At 48.0% G+C, this 20,285-nt stretch overlaps 1 protein-coding gene across 1 annotated transcript in view; it reads left to right on the top strand.

Annotated features, from left to right (window-relative positions):
* The window catches only part of ANO2 (anoctamin 2), a 346,649-nt gene that overhangs the window by 177,118 nt on the left and 149,246 nt on the right, over nucleotides 1–20,285 (top strand). Inside the window, exon 12 of the mRNA XM_069489336.1 lies at nucleotides 4,378–4,488. Within this exon, the coding sequence (XP_069345437.1) occupies nucleotides 4,378–4,488 (111 nt within the window). The remainder of the gene's footprint in view (nucleotides 1–4,377; nucleotides 4,489–20,285) is intronic.

Raw genomic sequence — 20,285 nt, 5'->3', positions numbered from 1 at the left:
AATCTCTGGAACAAGCCCCTGGCAGGAGTGAGATTATAATCCATTTTTCTCTCTGTAGCCAGGTTTCCTGTTTATCTGTTTAACCCAATGAGCCATGGTAACTTCCTGGGAGGTACATGATTTGAGGAGCTCGTGTGCTGGCTGAGGGCGGCCTGCCCAAGACTGATGTACCCGTGGCATAAGGGGACACGCCTGCTGGGATCTCCATGGGAGGTTACTGCAGGGCTGGTTGGTTCCGTGGCACGGCTGTTGTGCCCCACATGTGCACGGCCCGGGGCCAGGCACGAGTGAGAGGGAGGTCAGCCTTGTCTTTTCTCCTAATGTACTTCTATCGTGGGCTAGCACACATTCTGAACATGGTCATTAGGCACACACCGTGTACCAGGCTTGGTATGGAGTATGGAGCAACCTCAGGTGTGGTGTTTGATCTCCAAAGGGTCCATCCAGCAGGGTGCTGTCTGGTCTTAAGTATTTAGAACAGCATGGAGGGTGTGTGAGAGAAATTCCTCTAGCTAATGCAGAAAGGGAAATACTTAAAAAAGAAAAAGCAGGGTTTTGAAGACTTTTAATGGGCAGCAAAGGGAAGAAGGGACACCCACAGGAGAAAAGAGCCACAGACGTCTGGACCTGGGAGAGCGAGGGCTGTGGGGAAGAGGCGGCAAGATGTCTGCAAAGTCAGGTTGGCTGCGAGCGGCTGAGTTCTGGTGGCAACGGGGGACGAGGGTGCAGGTACAGGGTGCGGGCTGGGCCAGGGAGGGTCTGACTGCTAATCCACGTCTGCCAGACCGTGGGAGACATGGAGGGGCAGGACAGCGAGGTCTCTGTGACTTGAACCAGGGTCTTGGGACCACCATGAAGTGCTGTGCGTTGAAGCAGTTTCCACCTACATTCAAAGGAAGGGCAAGAGGGAGGCAGGGTCCATGAAGGCCACGATGGGAGGTTTTTTCTGGTTTAACCAGACACCTTCTCGCAATAGGAGAAGTGCTTGCCAGGCTAGCTAGCTGTCTGTAACCTCCAGACATCATTCTTCCCTTGGTCTTCACTGGCAAACACTCGCCTCCTAGGGGGAGGGAGGCTGCTAGCTCACACATACTCCAACGTGTGGGCCACCCCAGGGGGGGTGGGATGAGCAGGGGTTAAGTCTAGCTTTTTAAGCCAGGGGGAAGCGGGAGAAAGACTAGAGACTGTGTGCTTATGTGGGCAGGGAAGGAAGTGAGCAAACACACCTGACAGCCAACCCTCCGGGCCACGCGGCCCTTGCCTAAGGGGCATCCCTGTGGACACCACCCAGGGACTTGCTGATGGACTCTGTTGGATCCTGTCTGCCCTTGTTGCCGGGAGGCCTGCCAGACCTCCAGGGTCTTTGCTCTGAAGTGCGGTAACCTTCAGCTCAGAGGGCCTCTTGCCCAGGTAGCTTCTGTCCCAGTCTGGGCCTCTTAGAGGGTGTGGCCTTATCTGAACACAGGTGTCCTGCCCTCCGTCTCTCTCCCACCCCTCTCCTAGCACGGCAAGCTTTGGGTGTCCTCAACGGCTTCCCGTCGCACAGTAAACCAGTCTCCCCGCCTGCCTTTCTGACCTCAGCTTGTGCCACTCTCCCTGCTCAGACCTTCCAGCCACACAGCCTCCCTTCTTCCCGAGTTCGTTCTGTCCTTGCACTGGCTATCCCTGCTGCCCAGAATGCTTTTCCCCAGTCTCCGTGTGGTCTGCTCTTTCCTGACTTTCCTGTCTCTGTGACAATGTTACCCTCTTCAGATTGGCCTTCTCTGACTCCCCAGTCTGAAGCGGCCACCTCACTTCATTTCTTCTACGGTTCTTATCCTCATCGGGTCGTTTCCAACTTGCGTGTTGGTTTACTCACCATCACCTTCCTCCACTTGGGGCCTCAGTGCCTAGAAAAGAGCTCAGAGCATAGTGGGTGCTTGCTGGCTCTTGAAGATGCTTGTTGCACCTATTTCTGGACTTACCTCTTTGGATCAGCCTAGATGGTCCTGAGCAGGCCTAGGTTCTTCCTCTCCGCCTGCTCCTGGAGAGACGGACCGGAGGGAGACAGTTCCCAGGGTCTTGGTGAGAGGGGCGACGCGCTTGTGCTGCTTTGGCACCAGATCGCCCTTCCAGGGAGGTCGTGTTTGGGGAACATCAGGAACAGTGCGGATCTGCCCACGGCTGGGTGTGTCAAAGCAGCCCTCTCAGGGTCTAGATTCTGCTCTGGAGAGACGCTCAGTTGTCCACTTTTGAGGGATTCTGTAACCTCACCCAACCTTCTTGGCTGCAAACAGGGAGACGCTTGTCTGACTTGCATCAGCCGGAGCGCAGAGCAGCCTGACTCTGATGTGAGTTTCAGACTCGCGTCCATGTGCCGAGAAAGCTGGGCTTGTTCTGAAAAGATGAGGGGATCTGAACCGAGCCCAGCATGGCGGAGGTGGGCCACAGCCACACCTGGAGGGATACAAGCAAACTCCTCTGTGTGTGTCACAGCCCTGTCTGAGAAAGCCAGAGGCAGTCGGACACCTCCTGCCAGTCTGTTGGGAGACCCTTCCTCAGCCCCTTTGCGTGACATGAATGGGAAGATGCTCTTCTGGCTCAGAGAGGCTTCGAACCCATATTCTGGTACTCACCAAAAGATACTGTGCCGTTTTTAACTAAAATTGTCCATTGGAATAATGTAGAAGAAAAGCAAGCCAATTTTGGGGTCGTGGAGGAGAACTTGAAATCACTTCTCTCCCTGTATTCACGTAGGGCATTAACTGCTCCAGGCAAAAGCTGCTCCGTGGGAAATGACGGGCTGAAGGAAGTTAAGCAAGTGTCTTCACAGAAGTACTTTTCAGAGCTGTTAAGATGCTCATTGTGGCCCTCAGGAAGGTGAAACATTGTGCAGTGTTTTCCAATCTTTTAGACCCTGGAATCCTCTCTTAGCTAAAAGTCTCTTGATGCACACATCAGGAAATGGTGTGTTGGAGAGCGAATGAAGGTAAGAGGCAGAATCAAACGGCCTGCACAGCATTTAGAGATTGCTGCGTGCTCTTCGTGCTGCCAGTGGCTGTGAGCAGCACAGGGCAGTGCGGAGCAAGTAGCCAGTCCTTCTGTTGGTGTGAGAGACTCTCGCATGCAAATGGCTAGGAAATAATCACAGAAAAACACAGAGGCAAGAGCTACCATGTGTGGTATGAGCTATAAAACTGCAGGATTTGGGGGAGAAAGGAGACTCCATCTGGTAAGTACATTGCGACAGTCAGAGAAAGCCTCCTGGAAGGGGTGGGACTGACATTCCCACGGAGACTGGGTGACGATGGAGGCCTTCACAACACGTGGCTGGCATCTCCTGCTGTTGTATTGGTTGTTCGCGTTAGGTGTGTGGTTCTCCTCTCCCGTGTCATGGCGTGGCTTGGGAAAGCCAGAGACAGTTCAGGAGCTTGGCTTGTTGGCCTTTGAACTCTTTGACATGGGGCGGTGAGAAGGAAATGTTTGCTCTCTGAACAGCAGAGCCCACTGTGAACCCCCATCCGAATCCCTCCCTAGGTGTGATCAGTAAATGACATAGGAACACGAAGTCCTCACACCTGTAGATATTTGTCCTTGAGCTGGAAGCTGTAGGGAAGGCCTGCCAGCGAAGCCAGGTGTACACTGTTAAATTCTCTTTGAAGTGAGTCACGCCTCCTCCGGCCCCAGCATCTGCATTGCTGTAAGGTCCCCCGGATTAGTGAGGGGCTCCTTCCCATGCCTGGTGACTCCCAAGGCAGGTTCCTACCGCTGAATGGCCCAGTGATGTCTCCTGAGCATTGGTGTGCTTGCCAATGAGTTACTCACCTAGGCTGCACAGGAAACAGGTCCAGGCACGTGAGGTTTAAGATTCCCCATGGCCGCCTTTGACTTTGATGTTTATTGGTCGCCATTGTAGCTCACAGAATAACGGAGCAGGGAATGCGTTTTGTTGTCGTCCTAACTCCCAGCTGTGGGGCACATCTGTTTCTCCAGCTGAGATTTGGCTCATTGAAAGTTAGAGATATGAGGATGGTTGGTGGGATGACCAGATGTATCCCTCTGCTGTGGGTCACATTGCTGCACAGAGCGCATGGCTTCTTCCTGTGTCGGCCGTCCCATTAACGTTTCCTCTCTCTTTTCTCAACGCCGGCGCTGTCCCCAGGAGCGTGCCAAGGTTTGGTTTTCAGTGTGATAACAAGTGTCGTGTGTTCCTCTCCTCTCCCCCATGTTGCGTTCTTACGTTAGGATGTTATGTCCCGACTCCTTGTGACGTGTGTGGTGTGGCAGTTCCCATCCCGTAGTGTCCAATCCTGAACCCCGACTTTAACGTACGTGCGGCTGCAGGCCAAGCTCGCTCTGCCTACCGTTTACTAACCGGTCTCTGGCTCTTTGGTTTAGGAACATTCCCGGCCTGAGTACGAAAGCAAAGTTCGAGAGAAAATGCTCAAGGAGAGCAGCAAGTCGGTTGTCCAGAAATTGGAAACAAACGCGGCTGCGGGTGACGATGAGGTAAGACGCGGGTGCTTATTGCTTGTCGTCCCTTTATTTGCTGAGATCCTGTTGTCATTTTGTTTGGAATGCCTTCGTGAAGGGCAACTGGGCCGAGAGGAGGGTTATGTGGGGAGGGATAGAAGGAGAGCGCCACGTCTCTCCCTGTCCCACAGTCAGAGCTCACGGGTGACAGGCTCCGTCGTGACTCCATCTGTGTGTCTCCGCTGGGTGGAGCCGTGCGCACAACATGGGGCGGCAGGTTGAGAAAGAAGGAAACGTTAGTAGTTTCAGGCCTGGTGCCTCTGGAGACCATCACCCAAACACTGAATGTGACAGTAACCACCGCGCCAGCCACCCCACAGCGGCTGACCTTATCGAGTGCTCGCTCCGTGCAGACACTGTTTGAAGTGCACTATACTGTCTCATTTTATTCTCACAAAAAAACCTATGAGGCTGGTACTACTCTAATGAAAACCCATTAAAGAGTTATTTCCACAGGTAAGTCATTTTCGAAGGGTCACACCGCCATGCGTGGTGGTGGATCTGGGATTCCAGTGCAGGTCTGTCCATCACAGCCTGCGCACTGACCGCGGTGCCATCCTGCCGTCCAGGTGCAGTGGGGACAGCAGAGCATGGAGCGAGAGCTCTCAGGACCGGCAGAGGCGCATTCATGCCTGTGTTTGCTCAAGCTACTCACACAACGCTCCTTACATTCCATTTCATCTGGGTGGGCCTCCAAAAGTAGAAACATGATAGTGAGCATGTCCTCTGAGTCATATTTCTGAGTTTGATGGTGGCATCCAGTCATTAAAACAGAGCTTCGTAATTTTTGCTGTGATCTGTGAATACTCCTAGTGTGTGTGTATGGGGGCTGCTCCACGGAAGTGCCTGCTCTGAGTGCCACCCCTCTTTGCAACTAGAAGGCTCCGTGTGTGTGTGTGTGTGTGTGTGTGTGTGTTTATGTCTTTCCTAATCTGGTTCCTGAAAAAAAAAATCAACAAGATTGAAAATCTGTTGCTTTTACATGTATCTTTTCTCCATCTTGGATTTGAATTCAAATTTCATTTCATTTTACATTCTTTAAGTTGGAACCATTCATGTTAACATGCAAATTTATGCAAGCATCAAAACAGAAGAATGTGGTGTTTTTGAGCTCAGAATACTGGCTTTTTTTTTTTTTTCTTAAAGAAAATAGGAATTAAACTGAAGACAGAGAGGGTGGCCCTGTGAGTAATTTTTTTTTTAAATGAAGAGCAAGTCCAGGACCACCAATTATTCAGGGAAATAATGCATTCATTCTTAGCAGAGACTAATCATCACTGCCACCCTCATCAGAAAGCAAGAATTCTGTGTTCTGTCAGCTTCAGCAACGCCATGCAAACTTCTTTCTCCACCCCAGAGCAATATACAATGGATAATTTTATGGAAATCACATGTAACTTTTATTGACCACTGACTCATTTAATTTTAATCCCGTAGACAGAAATGCCAAGGAGCTGGAATTGCGTACATTGAGGCTGTGGTTCTAATATAAACATTGCTTGGATATATATGCATGATAGGTCAAATAACTTTCAGGAACCACAAATAATTAAAAAACATCTGAATGCATTATAAATGATACATATGTTTATGTTTTAGCATTCAACATGTATTTTCATTACGCTGTTGAGAATGCAAAGCTCAAAGCATCTAATGCCTTACGAGCACTAGGGAGAAACAGCCCTGCTGATGAACAGTGCAAGATGAAAATGGTCTAGCATTTGATTGTCGGGATCCTTGCTTGTGTTCCCTCAGTCCCATTAATATTGTCAATGCTTCTGTTCTTGCTGCAAATCTAGCCATAGGTGAGAGATACGGATGGTCACATGTTGCTGTCTGATGGGAGAGTTGTGGTCAGTACCCACTGCCTAACATGGTTCCAGGGCACCATTGTGTGTGTGATATTTAGCAAAGGCACCTTCTTCTGGGGAATAGACAGGGACTAAGAATCAGAGTCTAGCTGGTGGTCTTGGATGTGCATCTTTCACCCCAGAGGATCACCTTGGATTTGCCTTCACCGTAACCCCGAGGCTCATCCCTCCCTCTCCTTACTTTCCTTTCTACTGAATGATAAAAAGCTACCATTTATTGAGGCCCAGAGTGGTATAGGAATTTGCCTAAGACCACATAGCTAGTTGTTGGGGAACTGGTAATCAAACCTAGCTCTCACTAATCCTCAAGGCCCATTGTTTTTTTTTTTTTTAATTTTAGAGAAACCAAGTTCATTTATTTTTAAAACATTTTTATTGAGATTTAATTTCCTACCCTAAAATTCACCCATTTAAAGTATGCAATTCAAGGCCGGGCGTGGTGGCTCACACCTGTAATCCTAGCATTCTGGGAGGCCGAGGCGGGTGGATCGCTCGAGGTCAGCAGTTCGAGACCAGCCTGAGCAAGAATGAGATCCCGTCTCTACTAAAAATAGACAGAAATTATCTGGCCAACTAAAAATATATATAGAAAAAATCAGCCGGGCGTGGTGGTGCATGCCTGTAGTCCCAGCTACTCGGGAGGCTGAGGCAGAAGGATTGCTTAAGCCCAGGAGTTTGAGGTTGCTGTGAGCTAGGCTGACCCCACGGCACTCACTCTAGCCCGGGTAACAGAGCAAGACTCTGTCTCAAAAAAAAAAATAAATAAATAAATAAAATAAAGTATACAATTAATAGCTTTTTGTGTATTCACAGATTTGTGCAATTGTCTCCACTATTTAAGTTTAAAGCATTCTTATTATCTCAAAAAGAAATTCTGTACCCAGTAGTTGCCAAGTCCTGGGCAACAACTAATCTACTTTCTGTCTCTATAGACTGGCCTATTGTGGACTTCATGCAAGTGGAATCATGTATCTAACGTGTGGTCTTTAGCTGCTTTCACTTAGCAACATTTTCTCGAGATTCATCCGTGTTGTAGCATATATCAGTACTTCATTCTTTTTTATTGCCAAGTAATATTCTATTTTTAGGATTTTCCTCATTTTATTTACCCATGGATCAGGTGATGGACACTTGGGTGGTCTCTAATTTTTGACTATTATGAATAATGCTGCTATGAAAATTTGTGTACAAGTTTTTCTTTTAGCTGTATGTTTTCATTTCTGTTGGGTATGTACTACTCTTGGGTGTAGAATTGCTGGGTCACATGGTAACTCTATGTTTAACATTTAAAGAACTGCCCTGTACTATTTTCCATAGTGGCTGCATTATTTCACATTCTGTCCATCCTTACCAACACTGATTACCTGTCTTTTTCATTTTATCCATCCTGTGGTGTGAGATGGCATTTCATTGTGGTTTTCATTTGCATTTTCCTAAAAGCTAAAGATGTTGAGCATCTTTTCATGTGCTTATTGGCTATTTGTGTGTCTTCTTTGAAAAAATGTTTATTAAAGTCATTTGCCCCCTTTAAAAATTGGGTTAATTGCTTTTTATTATCAGATTGTAAGAGGTCTTTATATATTTTGGACACTAGCCTCTTATCAGATAATATGACCTACAAATACTTCTCCAATTCTGGAGATTGTCTTTTTGCCTTACTGATATCATTGGAAGCATGAGAGTTTTAAATTTTGAAATAGTTCAATTTGTCTAGTTTTCTTTTGTCCTTTCTGCTTTTGTGTCATATCTAAGAAATCATTGCCTAATCCAATGTCATTAAGATTTACTTCTAGGTTTTCTTCTAATAATTTATAATTTTAACTCTTACAGTTAGATCTAGGATCCATTCTGAGTTAAACTTTGTGATGGAAGGAAGGGGTCCACATTTATTTCTACATATGTGGACATTCACTGGTCCCAGCACCATTTGTTGAAAAGACTATTTTCCTCATTGAATTATCTTGACACCCTTATCAAAAATGAATTGACCATAAAGGTAAGAGTCTATTTCTGGACATCAGTTCTATTCTATTGATCTATTTGTGTGTTCTTATGCAGAACCACGCTGTCTTGATTCCTGTGCCTGTGCAGTAAGTTTTGAAATTGGGAAGTAGGAATCCTTTGACTTTATACTTTTCTTTTTCAAAATTGTTTTGACAAATTGGGATGCATTTCCATGTTAATTTTATGACCAGCTTGTCAATTTCTGCACTAAAAGCAAGCTGGGATTTTGATAGGGGCCGAGCTAAATTTGAAGACTGCTTTGGGAAGTATTACCATCTTAATGGTAGTAAGTCTTCTAATCTGGGAACATAGGATATCTTTCCATTTATTTAGATTGTCTTTATTTTTTTTCGGCAATGTCTTATAGTTTTCCATGTACACATTTTACACATATTTTGTTAAATTTATCGGACATGCTTGAAGCTCTGATTTGGGTGGGGCAAGGGCAATATATGTAACCTAAACATTTGTACCCCCATAATATGCTGAAATAAAAAAGAAAAAAAAGACCAAACAATAAAAATTTAAAAAAAAAGAAAATTATTTTATTCTTTTGGATGCTATTACAAATGTAATTCTTTTTAAATTTTATTTTTGAGTTGTTCTTTGCCAATATATAGAGATATGATTGAATTTTTGCATACCGATCTTAAATCTCACACCTTTGCTGAACTCGTTTATTGGTTCTAATAGTTTTTCATGGATTCCTTAGGATTTTCTATTTTCAAGATCATGTTATCTGTGATAGAGATAGTTTTACTTCTTCCTTTCCAATCTAGATGTTTTTTCTCTCTCTCTTTCTCTCTCTCTGCTCAGTTGCCCTGATTTGAATCTCCTGTACAATGTTGAATAGAAGTGATGAGAATGGACTTCTTTGTCTTGTTTTTGATCTTAGGAGAAAAATGTAGTTTTTCACCATTAAGTATAATGTTAGCTTTCACCATTAAGTATGATGGGTCATTGCTTTTTTCCTGTTTTTAACTCTCTCTATAAGGCCTCCCTGAGAACAGTTCACATCACATCAACATCATGCTGGTCTGAAATAACATGTTCTGTCCTGTAATGGGGTGATAACTATACATCCACATCAGGGAGAGGCAATGTGGTAAGGCCCCAGGGTTGGCAGGCTGGGGGTCAGAACCCTGAGAAAGTAATTACTGGCTTTCACCAGGTAGCTGAGTCCCTTTCTGGGTCTCTTCCGTGTCAGCTGTCACATGGGGGCTGGATTACATTACGTAGCCTCTGCAGCTCCCAGAGTCGATGGTTTCCTTTGCTGATGTGCAGAGATGATGCTGCCCATCAGCACCTCACTTGGTGCCGGACTGTCCTTTATCTTACATGGTAGTAATTTGGTTCTTCTTATATCTACGCGTTGATTTTCAAGGGTGTGGGTATGAGGAGTGTTAACACTGATAAAATTTTAAGTAACATTTGTGGAGGGCTCAATACATGTAAGGATTTACAGGCATTGTTTCATTTAAGTCTCAAAATCATTATGCTCCCCAATTCACAGCTGAGAAAACTGAGGTCTAGAGAGAGAATTAACTTGCTCAGTGCTCCATGTGGCAGAGCCAGGCAGTCTGCTCAAAAGCTACATTCTTAACTTCTCGCTCCTGTGTGTCTCGAATGTTTTCCTTCAACAGATCCTCAAACACTCCTAAAAAGTCATGTTTGGTTCTTTTTTCCTAAACTAAAGGCAAGAAGGACTGTGGTGTTCCTTGGAAAGATTGGTAAGAGACAAACTTGCTACCCCACGTTAGTGGTTTTGTGTAAATTTTGGTAGGGTGATGCTCTGTTTCCACTGAGGACAACAGTGGGTAGAATTAGCTCAGTTTACAACAAGAGCTTCAGCAGACAGTAGGGAGAATTCAGGAATATAAACACAAATATATATTGTGTTTCCAAGAAAGAATATGGAATCTGGAACTTTTAATAAAAAAATAGGCTGGATTTTTTTTTTTTTTTTTTTTTCCTGAATCAGTTTGAATTTTTTTTGAGAATAGTCTGTCCTGGACAGAATTGGAGGTTTTGTCAAGTTTTCCCTCCAGGGCAAGGTTTTGTTCTGTTCCTACAGGACGATAAAGCTCTACGATGAGTGCGGATGGCGGGTGGTAGAGGTGGTGGGTGGAGTGCTGGGGAGTGCTGGTGTTGGCCTTTCGCCCCTCTGACTCTTCACGCAGCCCCTTCTACTTCCGGCTCATGCCTCCTTTCCTTCCAGTAAACCTTGTACAGTCAGCAAACCGAGCTCACGCTGTGTAGTTCAACAGAGGGAACTAATGCGAGGTGTTGGAAGAAGGGATGTTGAGGCAAACAGGGGAGGTTGAGACAGCGAGACACTAGCACAGCAGGAAGTGGGTGCCATTCTCAGGACTGAGAGCACGGGAGGGAGGCAGTCTCACCAGAGACCAGGGGTCAGGGCCACCCAGGGGGAGCTGGAACCCTGGAAGAGGTGAGGCCACTTCTGAAGCAGATAGAAAGATCGGGGAGAAATACTCTGACTCTCCCCCTCCTGCCTGCCAGGCTCCTGTTGATACCTCCGTTGGCCAACTCAGACCAGAAGTCAGCTGAGGATTTATTCTGGGAAACAGAGTTCTCAGGGGTCAGCAGCACAGGGCAGAGGAGAGGAATGGTGAGAGTAGATCTGAGTCAATATGTCAGCGTAACTTTAGAACCTACTGGCCACAGTAGGGCCACTTGCAAGCCGGGTCCCCTTGCTTTGGAGAGTTGAGAGGATATTGGAGAATTGAGATAAAAATTTGGCAGAAAGCACAAGGATGCTCACCGCTGGCATGATAGGTGAATACATGAATGGTCAGTTGTTCAGACCATTCCTGCACTGTTGAGAGCGTGTGCGTGAGAGGGTGTGTGAGCGTGTGTTACAGAGACAGAGAGCGCGTGCGCACATGGGAGGGTGTCCTTGCAGTGACACGGGTGAGATCAGATAACGGAAGGCTTCGAGGAGGAGGGAAACACATTTTTGTGGCAAGATGCGAGGAGCAGGAAGCAAGCAGCGTGGGGGCTGATGACAAATGTGGGTCTAAAGGAGTCCTCTCCTGTAAAACATACTACTCAAAGGACTTGAAACAAATCCCATTCCACAGTCCCAGGAGTTTCCTTGTGGAGCTGGTTGTCACCCACGTGTTGCTTCAGCCAGGGCCGTGCGGGCCCAGCGCTCCTGCCCGTGGGCTGCGTCTAATGAATGTTTTATGGGAGCACCGAAGTCAGAAGGGAGCGCGAGCCGGGGAGGCTGTGGATGGAGGGGTGTTAATTTACTGTTCAGTGCATCACCCCCGGGACAATTATTTCCAAAGAAAACTCATCTAAAGTTAAAGCTCTGAAACATTTACGACAGATGCCTCTGGCAGGCGCAACAAACAGACATGTGGAATAAATTATGCATATTTGTACTGCAAAGACAGCCGCAACAGGAGGCCGGGGATTATCTGGGTGCAGGGAGAAGGGAGGCCCCGGGACAGGGACCGAGGGGCCCGTCCCACGTTGGGCCGCTGGGGACACGGTCCAGGCTTCCACTCGGGCTTTGGGCAGGCGCTTGATCAGAAAGTTCTCTGGAGCAGAGTGAAGTTCCACGGGCCCCTTTCGTGTAGGCACTAAATGACTTAACAACCATTTGAGGGTCAAAAATATAAAGAACCTAAGTACTTCCCCCAGACTCTTCTTAGGGGTTCAGGAGGTTTCTCCTTGGCACAGGGAGACACGGGGGCACGGGAAGGGACTCAACTTGCCGGAGGTCTCTCGTAAACGAGAAGCTGAGACGAGACTCCAGCCCCGTTCTGTTTCTGGAAGGGTTTTATGCACTGGTGCCGAGGGCTCCACTCATCCTTATCACCTATCTCGGGCCCAGTTCTGAACTGTTGGGGACACTCTGAGCCGTTGTTCTCTCCACGCTCCTGCACGAACTGAGGAATACCTGGCAGGAAAGGGGCCTGGGTTCTGCTCCAAGCCCAGGGGCATTCGGGAAGCAGGCAGGCCCCTGGGTTCAAGGACAGTCCGACGTAGGGTTGGTTCAGCTCTGAGACCCCACAGTCCTGAGGCGTTTCTACCTGCTCCTCTGAGTTGCTCGTATTTGGTGACAAGGCCAACGAAACAGGTCCCTGCGTTTCAGGGGAAATGTAGCTCCCTGACTGAAACCTGTCTCACAGAGTGGAATTGTTACGGAAGGCTGCCTCCTGACAATTGTGTATATTATTCATTTTTATATTTTATTTTACTTTAATTTTAAATTTTGTATTCATTGTTCTTGGCGCCGGCTCCCCTCTCTCTGTCGTCTCTCACGGAGTGGCTTCCATTTCTCACCTCTGGTCCCCACTTCCCTAGCACCCCGGGACTCCAGCCAGAGAAATGGGTGGGTGAAGGAGCAGAGAAATGGACGTAGCGAGGGAATCTGGGGGTGGGGTACGGTAGTCAGTCCTGCTTGACTATAGGACGTGGCTGTCTGCTTAGGAGCAGTTAAAGACTGAAATTTAGACCTGGATTCTGCCTCCTTTTCCCTCTTTGGTGGGATCCAGTCACAGGCCCCACCTAGATGAGAGGAAGGCTGGGATACCGTCCTTGCCTGGCAGCCGCCAAGCAACGGTGCCAAACTACCCAGGGGACAGCACTTTCCCTGCCGCAGCACACATGGTGGCGTGAGTGGGACGTGGGCGGTGGGACTCTGGGCAGGCGGGAGGAGGGGATAGTTTGGAAAGGGTTGATGACTACCGCCTGAGAGTTGCTATCGAAAGAAATGAGAAAGGAAAGTTCTTGAAAACAAATGTCAACAAAAGGAATTTCGATGGGTGAGAAGCACTCATCCATGCTGTCCCCATAGCGCCCCAGTTGGCTACTTCGGTGAATAAGTCCCCTTCGCTGGAGTTTCGGACTGACCCTTTCTGAACAGAATTTAGCACTCTCTTACATGGCAAGGCAGTTGTGTATGGGTGCCTTAAAATTGTTTTTTGTTTGTTTGTAATTACATAGGTTACACATGAAAACTTTCTCCTGCAGAACAATTCCGACAATGGAGATAAAATAAAAGTCTCCCTGGACCTCATCTGCTCCCAGTGTTGTTTGTCTCCCTAGAAACAGCCGTAGTTGCCAGTCTGGTTTATATCCTTCCGGACTGTGTTTCTTAGGGAAGCCCAGTAATGCTGGACACCTGTCAGACACCGCACGATGCTGCCTAGGCAGTGCCAGTGTGGTATAGCGCTGTGTGCTTTGCAGTGTCGTCACGTCTCAGTGCAGCTGCACCTGCGGTGATCGAAGCACAAAGAACGTCACAGAATCACTGTGTAGCCGGAACCACGCGTGGAGGTGCCCACTCTGATACCGAGGTTGGAGAACTTGGAGAGTGTCCAACAGGTGCACACCATCCTATTGGTAATTAGGGTTAAGAATGAAATAAAATGTTATTTATTTTGATGTACATGCACTTTTCCCCAACAGCTATTAATTTGGTAGGAGATAAATACTTATCATTTGGACTTAACTATTTAATAAAGGGAACTGCTAGGTATTTCTTTTAGCCTAGGAGCACTACATAAAAATTGCTGAGACATGAAGGGTCCTGTGAACCGAGAAAGTTTGAGAATGGCTTCGGGAGGAAGCTCTTACATTCTTTAGAGATTCAAGAGTAAAGCAGACAGCTGAGAGCAGAAAGCTTGGAAAGACAGTGAGTTTCGAAGCTGCAGGGTTTATTTGGGGATGGCAACAGTCTGTGGCAAACTGTGCCCTAGGAAAGTGCCAGGTGGGCTGGCTTCTCCCACACTTGCTCTTTGGGCCTCCCCCTGACTGCTCTCCTGGGCCTTAGAGTGCATCCGCTCCCGTGTGTATACATTCTCCCTCTCTCTCTCGCTGCCGTCCCTCCGCACGTGTGTCTGTGTGAGAGCGTGTGCGTGTAGGAGGCCACTGAGAGGTTCTCATCATGAACATCCTTTTAAGTCTTTGGGATTTAAAAATAAACTTCACAACTTCTAATCCAGAGGACGTTGCTTTACTTACAATCTCCAGGGTGGTTTGGGCTCCATGGAGAAGAGTGCCAGAGAGCGCAGAATGTGTCCGTAAACATCTCCCTGCACGGAGCATGTGAATTGTTCACCCCAAGTACAGACTCCTCGGGTGGCCCAGGCCGTCAGACGCGGGGCTCTGGCCCTCTTCACCCGACAGCCTGTTCCCAGCGTCAGGAGTTCTGGCTAAAATAAGACCTTCTCCTCTGCTCACTGTATACATTTCTACTGCCCTGGGGCTAAATTAAGAAGTTACAAATAAGGAGAGCCCGAGGCCGGGTGATGGAGGCGCAGCGAGAGGAGGGAGCCTGTGGAGTGAGCGCAGCGGGGGAGGAGGGGCCGCGGTCAGTCGCAGCCTCGCGCAGGGGCTGGGCGGAATCAGGGTGGTATTTAGACCAGACCCTCATGGCATCTTGGAAAACACAAGGCCCAAATATGTGCAATGATTGGGAATGTTGGAACGGCGCAGTTGCGAGTCGAGGCCAGCACATACCACTGGGGTGTGTGATGTTAGCCACTATTGACTTGCAGTTTGGACTTTTCTTTTTTCGGTTTAAATGATTTTTCCATATATGGCCAGAAGCATGTAAATTAAATTTGTCTTTTGCTGTCTGGGCCAAGGTCATTATTTCACTTCCCTAGAATTCGCTGGAAGCACACACATGCCCTTCAGGTTCCCTTGCTCTTTCTCCCTTAATGTGCCAGAAACTCAAAAGTGCTGGCTTAAAAAATTCCTCTGAGGTCAAAAGGTGTTTGGGCTCCCTGTGATTCTTTTGACATGACGGTCAAAAGAAGCTTTCAAGGAAAACGGATGGGATTGCCCTTTCGTGGGCAGGGAAACAGAGGCCTCAAGACCGTGCCCCTCTGACAGTCACTGCCCACGCTGGAGGTGCAGAAACCTCCCTCTCTGTCCACCACCGTGGCCTGCGCCGTCACGCTCCAGCTGCTGAGAAGGGACTTACTGCCCAGAGGGTCTGCAGTCGTCTACCCTGTGTTCTTTCTAAGCATTACTCTAATTTTTATAAAGGATAAAGAACTAGCAAGTAAAGGAAAGGCGGTCCTTACTTTAGTTTAGATTTTCCCAGATGCAGATCCTGAGCCAATGATTGTAGCGGAAATGTCCTGGGGAGGTGGAGCCCCCATCTTGAGGGAGGAAGTGACGGGGGGAGGGGAGAAAGGCGGTCCATAAAGGGTGCTGGTCAAGCCGGGTACCGCGGTGGACAACCGGAGCTCGGCTGTGCTGGGAAACTCCGGGAGCTGATGCAGAACATGCACGTCAGGGTTTGATTGCCTGAGGGGCAAGTGCCTTTATCCGTTTCTGCTGTGTAACAAAATGTCTTAGACTGGGTAATTTCTAAACAGCAGAAATTTATTTCTCACAGCTTTGGAGGCTGGGAAGTGCCAGAGCAAGGCACCGGCAGATTCGGTGTCTGGCGAAGTCTGCTCTCTGCTTCCTGGATGGCACCGTGTCGCTGCCTCCTCACGTGGTGATGGCAGAGGGGCAAAATGGCACTGGAGTTCTCCCCTCGGTTTCTTTCGTCAGAGCACTGATGCACTTGGGAGGGTTCCAAAGGCCCTGCCTCTGAATGCCACCACCTTGGGTGGGGGTTACGCTCCAACACGTGGGTTTCGGAGGGACACGTGTATTCAAAGAACACAGGGGGAGAGCTGGTGTGTCAGTCACTGTCGAGGGCAGCTCCAAGAGTGAGTGTGTGTGTGCACGTCTGGTCTGCCTTGAACAGGCAGATGGGCAGAGAAGGCTCAGACCGCGCCTTCAGGCAAAGAGGTGAAGATCTGGCAGTTGGAAGTTGGACTGTAATTTATCATGGTAAGACTTGAGGGGATTTGGGCAGACACTGATGGTATCAGGGTCCCCTAAGTCCTAAAGTGCATGAGTTGAGATCTAGTCAGAAAACTAGAAATGCAGGAGTTCAGTAGAGGAAATTTAATACGGGGAGCTAGCTGGGAAAGTGTCAGAAGGGCTGACAAGCTAAACAAAGATGGTGAAGCCACCCAGAGGCAGCGTCAGCAGGCAGCTGGGGAAGCACAGTGGGAGGCCGCCCAGGTGGGAACTGGCAGCATGCTGGAAATTGCGCAGTGGCAGTGGCGGCTGGGGCCATCAGGGAAGGGCAGGCCAGCAGGTAGCGCAGGTATGGAGGAGTGGCAGCCACTGCACAAAGCTGATGGGGAGAGAGAGACCCTGGATTCTCCTTTCCATCTGCCCACCAACCTTGCACTAGCACCTCCCAATGGCTGAGTCTGGCCAGAAGCCAGTGGGCAAGCAAGTCTGGGAACTGTCTGCAGGGATCGCTGCCCCTACGTTAGGTACTAGAACAGGAAATGGCAGATTGGAGAGCAAACAGGAAAATTGACTGGCACTTGTCATATTCCTTCACCTGTGTAAACACGTGCCTTCCACCCCAGCTCCTCTGCTCTTTCTACTACATGACTGTGTTGGGTTTGTCGTCTCCCAAGCAGACTCCAGTAATTTCTATGGACTTTGGGTGGACTACATTTTTGGAAGGGGTGGATGACAGACTGGGGACATACTCCACACCCTTGTTGACCTTTGTCCTGCAGTAACCTAGGGACTGTGCCTGTACCTTGTACCCTTCTGCTCAGCTGCCTGCATTGGTGGTTTGGGGGCTTAGAGGAAGCCCCACATCTTAGATACACCATTTGACTGTCTCCCCCTTGCTCAGGCTTGCCGAAATTTGATGTTTTTCTCTGTTTCAGTGAGGTAGATGTCCGTACATTTTGAAGATGTTTCAGAACCTGCGGCATGTTTGTTTTATTTCTCTCTCTCTCTCAAGTTATTGCCATTTAGACATGTCGACATTTTATTTATTCCATAAACCCAAATGCCAGCATGACAAGAAATAGTGATCTGAATTTGTGCTAACCTTCCACTCCCCCAGCTTGGACTCCCCATGCATTCAGTGGTTTGCTCATTTATTCTCCCAACCTTTGCAGAGAAGTATGTCCATGTAGTTCTTTCAGACGGGGCAGCCCAGGTGAGATGGTCATGACAAATTGTGCACAAAGTCCAGAGGAAAGCTGGTGTTAGTCAGCAGTTCCCTGGGTTATCTTTTTAGAGTTGGGTCCATTTAGTAATTGACTTAATCCATAACGTGCCCAAGAGCACATAATCCATATTTCCTTTTTTTTTAACATCTGAGATCAGATCAATGGAGATATTTCATATTTCTAGGCTACCACCTGCTATGAGAATTACAGACTGCTATTCTAAGCAGGCCAGATCTGGAGTTCAAGGGGACATACACACTGAAAATGGGGTCAGTGGCAGTGCCAACTCTAGAGGCAAGAGGAAGTAGGTCCCTTCATGGGAGAGATAAGCAGAAGATGGTGAGTTCCATACATGTCTTCCAGGTGTGGGGACTGGAGCAGGGTGATGCAGGGAGGGAGGCCATCTGTGATTTAACTGGGTATTTACATCTGTAATCTCTTTAAATCCAACCTCTTTGAAAGAAGGTGTTCAAAACCAGCTCCGCTGGGGCCTTCCTTATTTCTGTCATCTTGGCTTTCAGCTGAATTGCCTCGGAAATGCAATTCCCTGTCTGGGTGAACTTGGGCATTCCATTTCCTCTGACAAATGAGCACTGGCTTGTCCTCCAACCTCTGGGAGACGGGGCAAGGAAAGCCAGCATCCCGGCGGATCCGTGCCCAAGGCCTCTGCACCACTCCCTCGTGTTCTCAGGCCTGCTGTCCCCACTGTCAGCAGCTGGCCGCAGCGCAGCCTGCACCGAGTGCTGGCCTTTGCAGAGGGGCAGTGTGATTCCCCCATCATTCTTCATCCACGGATTCTCCAAAGTCAATTGCTCATCTGGGGAGCTGGTGCTGTAGCTTTGCTTAAAAAACACTTCTCACACTTTCTTGGCATTCTAATGCCACCTCCATGGTTTTCTACATCATGATTTCATGTATGCTTGGTCCGGGTCTAGTGGGCCTGTATTGATTTCCATGGCACCTTTGGGCCATTTATGTGACTATGGTGGGAGATATGCATAAGGTGGGAAGAGTCACTGCCTCCCAGGGCCAAACAGTCGTGCCCATCAGTGGCCCAGCGTTTGTCCCCCTCTGGGCCTGCTGGATGCAGCTTCCTGATCCCTAGGAAGGCCAGACGTGGTAGTGTTCGGCTGCCTGTAGACATTTGACATCCAATTCATTTTTATTATAATGGTGCACGGTCTACCAGCCAACTTACATAAATTTTATCCTGAATTTGGGCATCTGCATCGAGTTTAGAGAATTTGTGGCAGGAAATTTGCCCTGGAAATGTACTCAGCCGAATACTTGTACTCTGTAGCATGGAACGACTCCCGTCCAAGACTCTGAGCGGCTTGTCTGTAAACGGGAATGGATTAACGCCCCCAGCACCGCAGGGTGCTCTTCGCCACCTGGATTCTTTTGGGGGTCGTGGCCAGCCCAGGGGCCATAGTGAGTCAGGAAAGAGCGTGCTCACAACCAGAGAGTTTGGGCTGCAGGATGGACGGAGCCAGGGGCCACTCCAGACCCTTCCACCTCCGGCGCTTGGGTATCGGGATGAAGGTTGTGGATTAGCACAATAACCCTGGGAATCTGGCAGCCTTCCGACTCAGCACATCCTCCTTCCTTGTGTCCACCGCCAGCCCCCCAAACCATGGCTTAGTCTAAATAAATAACTTCTACTTTTTTAGAGTGTAAAAGTAATATGTGCTAAAAGGGAAGTAAAGTATAGAGAAGAAAAGTAAATCATCTCTATTTCATGTCCTAGAAAAACCATTATAAACCCGTTTTTTTTTTTTTTTTTTTTTGAGACAGAGTCTCACTTTGTTGCCCGGGCTAGAGTGAGTGCCGTGGCGTCAGCCTAGCTCACAGCAACCTCAAACTCCTGGGCTTAAGCGATCCTCCTGCCTCAGCCTCCCGAGTTCTGGGACTACAGGCATGTGCCACCATGCCCTGCTAATTTTTTTTGTATATATATATTTTAGTTGGCCAGATAATTTCTTTCTATTTTTAGTAGAGACGGGGTCTCCCTCTTGCTCAGGCTGGTCTCGAACTCCTAACCTCGAGAGATCCACCCGCCTTGGCCTCCCAGAGTGCTAGGATTACAGGCGTGAGCCACCACGCCCGGCCTATAAACCCCTTTTTAACTTAAATTGTCACATTGTTGAAAAATCATATTATATATTTATTTTCATATCGTGATTTTTTTCACTTAATCTTAGAACATAAGAAGTTCCCGATCTTCTTAAATACCGTTTATGAACATTATTTGAATAATTACATAACATTTTATCATATGGATATATTATGGTTTTCTTAGCCCTTGCCCCGTAGTTGAACATGTGATGAACACCCTTGGATTATATTTTTTTCCTGAATTTTAGGCTATCTCAGGAGGATTCTATCAGGAGGAGAGATTACTGGAAGCTCAAGATCTTTATTCAGTTACTGGGCTCCTCACTGCATATGCCTTTGTCCTCAGTGAAGGAACTACATAGTTATGACCCTTGACATGTCACAGATAGGCGAGGTGGCTTTCACGTAATTGTGTCTTTTGCCAGCGCTCAGTCATTCACTGTGAGTGAAGGTGGGTCAGGTCACTTAATTCGTGTCCCGGAGCTCTCCCATTGACAGGTGTCCCTCCCAGGGAGAGGAGGCCTTTGCTCTTCTTGCATGCTTTGAGGGGAGAGCAGATGTTCTGGAGCACACGTGGGTCATTCTCTTAGGTGTTGGGGCCCCGTGCTGGCCAGGGAGCCATTTATCTCATCCTGGGAACGGGCGGCTCCCTTGCGTCAAATCCTGGAACTGCCCAGATCTTCCAATCCCATTGTTAATGTGGAAAAATAATTCTGGGGCAATGGATAGATCATGAGTTCTCCTCCAATGAAGG

Source organism: Eulemur rufifrons, chromosome 16 (assembly GCF_041146395.1).
Source record: "Eulemur rufifrons isolate Redbay chromosome 16, OSU_ERuf_1, whole genome shotgun sequence".
NCBI classification, from domain to species: Eukaryota; Metazoa; Chordata; class Mammalia; order Primates; family Lemuridae; genus Eulemur; species Eulemur rufifrons.
Note: the sequence above shows the minus strand (reverse complement) of the source record. Positions and strands in the feature narration are given on the sequence as shown.